The sequence below is a fragment of the Mandrillus leucophaeus genome, unplaced genomic scaffold (genome assembly GCF_000951045.1).
Source record: "Mandrillus leucophaeus isolate KB7577 unplaced genomic scaffold, Mleu.le_1.0 Scaffold3729, whole genome shotgun sequence".
NCBI lineage: Eukaryota > Metazoa > Chordata > Mammalia > Primates > Cercopithecidae > Mandrillus > Mandrillus leucophaeus.
Genome location: NW_012103953.1, coordinates 10,082 through 19,805, shown reverse-complemented (window position 1 = coordinate 19,805; position 9,724 = coordinate 10,082). Strand labels below are relative to the sequence as shown.

The 9,724-nt window shown below is 40.1% G+C and overlaps 1 protein-coding gene across 1 annotated transcript in view; it reads left to right on the top strand.

Moving 5' to 3' along the window:
• The window catches only part of LOC105546879 (lysosomal-trafficking regulator), a gene marked incomplete at both ends in the record, with an annotated part of 110,929 nt that extends 102,068 nt beyond the window's left edge, over positions 1-8,861 (top strand). Inside the window, 2 exons of the mRNA XM_011990190.1 lie at positions 8,241-8,380; positions 8,764-8,861. Coding sequence (XP_011845580.1) covers positions 8,241-8,380; positions 8,764-8,861 — 238 coding nt within the window. The remainder of the gene's footprint in view (positions 1-8,240; positions 8,381-8,763) is intronic.
• Positions 8,862-9,724: the final 863 nt, after the last annotated feature.

Below are 9,724 nucleotides of genomic sequence, written 5' to 3'. Positions count from 1 at the left end.
ATCTCGGCTCACTGCAACCTCTGCCTCCTGGGTTCAAGCGATTCTCCTGCCTCAGCCTCCAGAGTAGTTGGGATTGCAGGTGCCCACCACCACACCTGGCTTATTTTTGTATTTTTAGTAGAGACGGGGTTTCACCATGTTGGTCAGACTGATCTCGAGCTCCTGACCTCAGGTGATCCACCCACCTCGGCCTCCCAAAGTGCTGAGATTACAAGCGTGAGCTACCATGCCCAGCCAGGTTCTTACCTTTTTTTCCAAGCTTATTCCCTTTTGAACTCTTGTTAAGTTTCTTTGCATGGTCCCTGAGGTATAAATGTGACCATATTTTGTTTCTCTCTGTTAGTCTAAGGAGCCATTAAAATTGTTTAAGCAGGAGTTATATGATCCAATCAGCATTTTAGGGAGACCACTGTAGAGCCTGCAAGGGGAAGCACTTCCAAGGGCATGAGACTGGGAGCCAGGACACCAGCGAGAAGGCCACTGCAGTGATCCAGGCAGAAAGCAAAGAAGGGCAGGTTTAGGAGCCAGAACAGTGGAGTGTGTGCTCTGAGAAAGGCTCACACCCAGGATAAAGGACCACAGAAGAAGGACATCCAGACATCAGGGAGCCTGATAAGTTACACTTGAGCTGGATCCTAAAGGATCAATCTACTATAAGTGAAGGAAAGAGGAAAGAACATTTCAGGCAGAGGAAATAGTTTACACAAGACCTGGAATCAAAGGCTTGGGTTTTTGGGGGGTGGCAAATACTTTTCTGTGTAGTTTAGAGTGTAATGTGTTGGGGAAGAATGACAGAAGCAGGGCAGGAAAAGATTGAGGCCAGTGATGAGGTTTTTACGTGCCATGATAAAAAGAATGCTAAAGAATATAAGCAGGGCATGGTGGCTCACACCTGTGGCCCCAGCACTTTGGGAGGCCAAGACAAGAAGATTGCTTGAGCCCAGAAATTTGAGACCAGCCTGGACAACATAGCAAGATCTTGTCTCTACCAAAAAACAAAAATAAAAAAATTGGTCAGGCATGGTGGTACGCGCCTGTGGTCCCAGCTACAAGGGAGGCTGAGGTGGGAATATCACTTGAGCCCAGAAGGTCGAGATCACAGCAGTAAGCCGTGATCACATCACCGCACTCCAGCCTGGGCGGCAGAGAGAGACCTGACAAATTGTTTTTTAAAAAGGATATAAGCAGAGAATATAAGTGTCATAACTTTTTGAATGTCTCCTTTTATCACCTTTTGATTCCCAAAGGCTTAAAATGAATGTTAATTTTATAACATCTGTAATAATCATGCTGCCGTTGCCTTTGATCTTCTGAGCTCCCCTTTCTGACTTTCTCCCACAAATCTAAACCCTGCTTCTAGGGCAGTTGTCTGCTTGTGCACTTGGATCATTTTGCATCATGACATGGACACCTTTTTTTAAAACTGGCTTTATCTTTTGCTTTTTATTTCCTTTTGCTTTTGCCAACACTTTGAACAGCCTTGTTCTTAGTTTTCCCTACTTCTCCATTTTTAATTGTACGCTAACACAGTGTGCAGTACGGGTTTTAGAAAAGAGGTTAAGCTGTCACTATAGGAGTATTTGTGCACAGGATAGCTTTGAGGAAGCAGATCAAGAGCATAGCTATTACAATTTAAATACTGCAAGACATATACTTCTTTTAGTTTTGAGGTCATGACACACTTGTGAAGGTTTATGTTGCTTAGCTTTCCTCAGTTGTATATTTGCCTTAAAGCAGATTTTTCAGCTAATTTTTATAGGATTTTTTCCACCTATTAGGTAATCAAATCATGAGATTAATAGTTACTATTAAACAGTGCCAAAAAATCTAACTTAGTAGTGTAGTTTTATCAGTTTGTTTTGAGGGGAAATTACTTGGGTATTTGCAGGCATTGTTGTTGCTTTTTCCCAGGGATCATGTTGCTATTCTGGCATCTCTAAGGTTGTGATTCTGACCCTGAGCCTGTGAGATTAGCAGGAGACACCTCATGTTCACTGGTTTCTGTTCTTCAGCTTTCCTGACCCACTGAATGCCATGGTTTTAAAAGTGTTCCTGTCCTCCTTTGGATTGTCTTCCACACAAACAAAAGATGGCCCCCCACAACCCAGTGCCACATGGGATGTGGCCAAATCCTTGTTTGAAAATACTTTCAAGGGGATCTTATGAAATACTTTCCTTAGCTAGTAAGCATATCTAACTTTGAGCACCATAAGTTTCTGTGGGAGCACCCAAGATAAAGTCTTCTAAAATGCATTCTAGGTAATGATGAATTAGTTGACTTGTGATATGGGATTGTTACCTATAAGCCATTTAAATGTTAGAGGAGAATATCTTCTAAATGTGATCACACTGATCACAACAAATAGTTGCTGTTGGGTTATTCTGTCACTAAGTAACGTGGCCGTGTCATCTTCATATAAGTGAACACCTATATATCTGTTCTCTAACTTGAGGGTGGTAGAAGAATATGTATGCAGCTTATACAAGGTAGTATTACTTTGTTCAAGAACAATATTTAAAAGAAGGCGCCAGCACAAGAGACCTGCTCTACTCACTGGAAGTTATTTTCTGACCCGTCAGTGAATTGTCTAGTAATATTAGCCTTTGCAATCATTTCAAAGTGCAGAGTTTATTAAACAATTATCAAATACTACTATTAGGAGCCCTGTGTTGTGTTTACCCATAACTGTTACTCATTTTACAGAGTAAAAGGTGGAGAATAGGTCAATAAATCTGTACTCTCTGTTTCTTCTGACATATTTTTTACAATAATGAATGGGATTGACTATGGTCAGTAGGAGAATGGCCTAAAACTTTAGGAAAATATTGGCCCAAGGAGACCAAACTTGTAACTTATCAAGTAGAACCTTAGCCTCACTTTAGTTTTAATGTCAAAGTAACTCACTAATCTGTACTCAGTGAATTGGAGATAGTTGTTCTGTTTAAAATTGGGACACTGGAGAAAAACAAAGTATGTGTGGAAAAAATAAAACAGAATTTCTAGAAATGACATAATAAAAATAATAGTTAATATTTACTGAGTGCTTACTTTGTATTAGGCATTGTTCTAAACTCTTTACATATTCTGATGTATTAATTTTGGGCTCAAGTATCTTTATTTTTCTCTATATTCTTTCATCTGATTACATTTCTATGGTTTTAACTATTGGCCCTAAGCATAAAACAGATGTGAGGATGATCTTATTCTAAGTGCTGTGCATTGTATTCCAGCCCCAGGTTGTCTGGTACTTTCCTTTCTCATCTCCCACCTGGCTCGTGGCCTCTCCTGCATCAGTGGTGCCTGCTGTGGGCTTCCTGAGGCTGCACAGCATGCTTCTCACTGCTTGTCTGCCACATGCTTCTCTGGGGCTTCCTTTCTGTGTGCACCAGCAGCCTGCTGAGCTAAGGCACCTTCCCTTTCCTTGTTGCTCTTCTCTTTCTCCACTTTCCTCTTGGGCATACAGGGTCTTGCCCTGTCGCCCATGCTAGAGTACAGTGGCACCATCACGGCTCACTGCAGCCTCAACCTCCCAGGCTCAAGTGATCCTCCTACCTCAGCCCCATCCCCAACCCCCCACCAGTAACTGGGGCTACAGGCACACACCACCATGCCCTACTACTTTTTAATTTTTTTTCTAGAGACGGGTTCCCACTATGCTGCCCAAGCTGTTCTCGAGCTCCTGGGCTCACCAATCCTCCTGCCTCAGCCTCCCAAAGTGCTGAGATTACAGATGTGAGCTACACATTAAATCTTCGCAATAACCCTTTGATGTAGGTTTTGTCATTATCTCCATTTTTACGTGAGACCACTGAAACATACAGTTAATCCTTCTTGTGACCTGCCCAAGGTGTCACAGCCAATTCATTGGAACAGCTAGTTAAGCAGCAGATTACAGAATTAATGAACTGAAAAAAATTACACAGAATGTAAAATAGAAAGATAAAGAAAAAAATGAGGAAAGAGGGGGTATGAGGGCTAGAATGAGAGCATGCAAATATGGTGAGTAGTTATAGGATGAGAGAATGGGAGAAAGGCCCAGTGTGAAGAGATGATGACTGAGATTTTCCCACAATTAAAACTTGAATTTTGGGTTAAAGAATCACAGCAATTCTTCACAGGAGAAATAGAAACGAGTCAAACCTCTCTCCTTCAGGTGTCCCCCTGACCATTGCCCCAGCTCAGCCCTTTGCATCCTGCCCGGGTCCCTATGTTGACCTTCTCACTGGTGTCCTGGCCCCCAGTCTCATGTCCCTGGAAGTTGAGTCTCCTTGCAGACTCTGTGATGGCCTTCCTAAAATGCCGACTGCATCACATTACTTCTGCCCCAGACACTTCAGTGACTGTTTATTACTTGGAGGATAAAATGTAGGTCGCTAGGCATCACACACCAGGCTCCGTGATCTGACCCCTCTCTGCCTTACTGCCCCCTCTACTTCACCACCCCATTTCTTCCTGCTCCCTACCTACCCTGCTCCCAGTAACATTGGCAGTGCCACTTTCTCTCATATCTCCTTTCCCTCACACATGCTGTCTTCTTAGCCCAGAGTACCCTTTGACAGCCATTTTTCTTTGAGTAAATTCTGCCAGTTCTTCAAAACTTCAGTTCATAGGCCGTCTCCCAGGGAATCCTGCTTTCACTCCCTGTCCCCAGTCTGAGGAAGCGACTTATCTGTGGGTCCCCGGAGTTCTCTGTGAAAATCATCTTTGGTAGCCCTCACTCCTTACTGCCATGGAGCTCCCAGAGGGGAACCACATGTGCATCCCCAGCTCCTGGTTTAGTGACAGGCACACAGTAAGGGATACTCAGCAATGTTTGTTGAATGAATAAATGTATGGGTTGCATTCCACATTACCCCTCTCTCTCTCTGTAATATGAAAATCACTTGTAGGCCGGGCACGGTGGCTCACGCCTATAATTCCAGCACTTTGGGAGGCTGAGGCGGGCGGATTGCCTGAGGTCAGAAGTTCTATACCAGCCTGCCCAACATGGGGGAACCTCTTCTCTACTAAAAATACAAAAATTAGCCGGGCATGGTGGCAGGTGCCTGTAATCCCAGCTACTTGGGAAGCTGAGGCAGAAGAATCACTTGAACCCGGGAGGTGGAGGTTGCAGTGAGCCAAGATTACGCCACTGTGCTCCAGCCTAGATGACAAGAGCGAGACTTCGTCTCAAAAAAAAAAAGAAAGAAAGAAAGGCATTTGTTTGTTTGTCCTTATTTAAAATATTTGTAGACCAGTCAAGTGGTTCATGCCTGTAATCCCAGCACAGCACTTTGGGAGGCCTTCGCAGGTGGGAGGACCACTTGAAGCCAAGAGTTTTGAGACCAGCCTAGGCAGCATAGCAAGACCCCATCTCCACAAAAAAAATCAAAAAGTAGTTGGGCATGGTAGTGCACGTCTATAGTCCTTTTATTCAGGTGGCTGAGATGGGAGGATCACTTAAGCCCAGGAGTCTGAGGCTACAGTGAGCTATAATCACACCTCTACACTACAGCCTGGATGACAGAGTGAGACCCTGTCTCAAAAAGCAAAAACAAATAAACAAAACTATGATCATGGCCAATGGCCAACAAGAGATTTCCTGTTTCTTAAAAAAGTTATTCAGAATAATCCTCCCCTGAAACAATGAAGATGGGATAAAATATATATACAAAAATATATCTTTATAAAATATATTCATGTTTTCATATAACCTATAAGTATATATTTTAATATAATGTAAATATATACTAATAAAATATATTTTTATTCAGTCTTTGTGTGTGTGTGTGTGTGTGTGTGTGTGTGTGTGTGTGTGTGTGTGTATATATTTATATGGCCTTAAAAGCATTGAAGATCTGACAAGCTAGTAAGAAACTACCAAGCCAGAGAGGTAAATAAGCAGGAAGGAACTTTAGCCCTGAGGACACTGTCAATCCTGAAACACTGACACTGTCCTTGGACAGCCTCTGTGGAAGAAATGGAAAAGAGAATCCAGGAACTAAGCAAGCTGGGGAGTGCCAAGAGAGTGCGCCTCCAAAAGGCTGGTCCCTAACGGGCTGTGCTCTCAGAATGAAAATGAGTTGAATGGGAGAACCCTTGCGTGGAGTTATATCCTGGGCTGGAATTCCCTGGGTTGTCTAGGATCCTCAGAGACTTCACTTTGCATTAAGGTGGCCCCAGGCTGGTGTGGTGGTCGTGTCATCTGGCAGAAACAAGGAAGTTACTTGCATTCTGTTCCACAAATAGAGGAATTCCCACAAATAAATGTTTTAATGTAGTGACAAATACACAAAACCAGGCACACACAAAAAAAATGCAGTTAAGAAAATAATTTATGAAAAAGTTAAAAGTATTATAACTTTTATAATTTATTTTATTATAAAAATAAATATCATTTAAAGCAACCTTGATTGCCACTTGAAACTTAGGAAATTTTCAAAGATTTAGAGTGGGGCCGAATCACAAACTCAATGCTGCAACCCAAGCAGAAAAGGAAGGGGCTCAGGTCCTTTAGAGCAGGGAATTCCTTGGTCCTACATACCTCAAAGCATGATCTGAAATGGGTTATGGGCATATCCCAGTGGCTCTGCAAACTCCTGGCTGTGGAGAGGGTCACAATCCAAGAGCCGGAATGGCTCTAAAGGGAGGGCCCGGGGGTCCAGGCCTCCGACTCTTGCTCTTGTTAAAAGCTGATCTGGTCGCTGTGACGGTTTTCAGTTGAAGGTCACATGCCCTAGATAAACAGGCAGTTGCTAAACAGCTCAAGCCAGTTGTTCTAAGGAATAATGTGAGCCTGGTATTGCCTGGTCTTTTGATTCTTTAAGTGTAAAATATGTATTTTTATGTATATAAAAATATGTAACTGGACTACAGAGCAGCTAAGATAGATGGCTATACCTAATATATCAACACAGATATATTTCAGAAACAATGGTGTTTTTGAGAAAAGGCAAGATGCAGAAGATACCTAAAAAATAATACCATGTATTTAGAATTCATAAACATGAAATACAATATAATGCATGTATGTATTATACAGTATGTTGTTTATGGCTATAGTAACATAATAGAAGTATAAAAGCTTACATAGGAACATAAATACAAAATTTAGGATAGTAGTGACTTCTGACAAGAGAGAAGAAATAGGATATAGAACAGTACAAAATTATATGTACAATGTTTAATGCTTTATTTAAAAAATAAATTGATAATATGAAATGTTAAGATTTGTTAAACTGGGTAGTTAGTATATAGGTCTTTATTATACTTATTCTTTCTACTTTTCTATAATTTTGAAGGGGAAATATTGAAATGCTTTATGATAACACATAGTTAACCTAACAAAGCAAGAGTCAAACCCTGTGTGGACATCTGGTATCCGTGAGCCAATGTGGCCCTCAGAGCACCAGTTTGCAAGCTTTGATTTAGAAAGTCAAGCCATAACTGTTGAGTATCGGTAGCATTAGGCCCCATCACCATTGGTAACAGCACCAATTGGTATGACACGTTCTGAAAGTATACTGTCAAGAACTATAAAATTATTAATATTCATGGACCCACTAGGAAAATTTTTGAAATTTTAGCAGAGACAGGGTTTCACCATATTGGCCAGGCTGGTCTCGAACTCTTGACCTCATGATCCACCCACCTTGGCCTCCCAAAGTGCTGGGATTACAGGCGTGAGCCACCGCACCCAGAATTTTTTTTTACAGAAGCATTTCTTCTTTAAAAACTTTAATTTAATTATTTATTTCCCAAAGGTCTGCCCTCTAATCTACTAAAAACCTTTTATACATGAAGAATTTATGGTATTATCTATAATTTGAAAAAAATAGAAACAATTTTAAATGTCTGTCAATGAAGAATACTTGTAAATTACAGTGTACTAACTGTATAGAATGTTATAACATCATTAAAAATTATTTTGAAGACAATGTCAAAACTGGAAAATGCTTATAGGAGAATATGTAAAATATAAAATAGGAAATTTTTTATGTGGCAATATTACAACTATAAAAATACATGTATATTTGAACAAAGATTGGACAAGAATAGACAAAAACAAAAAGCAGATAAGTTGAAATTATGAGGAATTAAAAATTTTTAAATTTCTTTCTTTGTTTTACTCTGAATAGGATTGAAGAATGATATGTTTGAGAAGACCATTTGAGTCACTTTGGTTGTTTTATTTTTGAGATACTATACTAGAATACTTTTTGTTGTGGTTTTTATCTTATACTTAATTTTAAAATTTCAGCCATCAGAGATAGAAATGGAGACTCAGATACATCTCTATGGTCACACAGAAGAGATAACCAGCTTATTTGTTTGCAAACCATACAGTATACTGATAAGTGTGAGCAGAGACGGAACCTGCATCATATGGGATTTAAACAGGTACAGAAGAAGGTCTCCAAATCAAACACAGCATTTTTAATATATCCATTTTTGCTATATGAAATAAACCAAAATAATATCTTTACATTATAATCATTTTAACCATGAAACACATGCTTAAAGGTAGTAAGATTACCTTTATGTTTTATTGAAGTCAAACAATCAGGAAAACATGTATGCCTTATGTACAATAGGTACATAGACTGAGAAAAAGAATCACAAAATAAGAGAATGTAATTATATTTAATGATCATATACAAATTCATGTCTTTTGTCTTTCAGGTTATGCTATGTACAAACATAGACTGAGAAAAAGAATTAAAAATAAGAGAATGTAATTATATTTAATGATCATATACAAAGTCATGTCTTTTGCCTTTCAGGTTATGCTATGTACAAAGTCTGGCGGGACACAAAAGCCCTGTCACGGCTGTCTCTGCCAGTGAAACCTCAGGTGACATTGCTACTGTGTGTGATTCAGGTGAGCTTGCTCCAACCCAAAGCACAGGGCTGGCTGGTGCTCTAACAGCGCATTCAGCCAGTGGTTACCTCCTAGGTCAAGCCGTTCTCTCAGGTCCCTGCCAGATCTAAATACTTTGGTAATAGCATGTACATGTGTAGAAGTACAATATGGTCTGAGATTGAGTTCATCAATTTAGGCCTCAGCTTATGCAGAAGTTAGTACTGTCATAATTTAACTGTTTTCCTGATATATGTAAAATTACATTTGAGTACATGTTAAGCTAAGCAAATTATTGTTACATAATTTTTTGAGTGTTCTTGGTTTTGACTTTTCTCCCCTTTTTTGCTTCTGCTTTATAACTATTACCTTTGTTACCCTCCTCCTGTGAAAGAACAAAATTTTAACAAATTGAGTTGAAAAATTGAATTAGCTTTTATTAATGATTAATGAATCAGGCAGCATTTCATCTATGAAGTAGAAAGGTACCCCGGTGAGCTGAGCAGAGCGGGTAGGCTTTATAGGCAGAAAAAGCTGAAGAAAGCAGAAATAAGGAACAAAACTCAGATTGATCCTTCCACAGTTACCTTCCTTAGAGGATTAAAGCAGAAGGGACTTCCTTATCATACCAGCTCAACTCAGTGATCCCTTATCATCGATTGCAGTGAATCTCCTGTTTTTTGGAAAACTGGCCCATTTCCAAGTTCAGTTTGATTAGGTGTCACCTCGCACAAGTGACTACTCCATTCTGGTTTAATCTGGTATGTTAGGGCCTAGTGCAGGAGCTCAGTCCAAAACATTGGCCTACCATAAATTTTATTTAACACTTCTGACTAAATGAAAAGCCTCAGCAGATGCCCAGCTTGAATATATGTCTTCCAGTT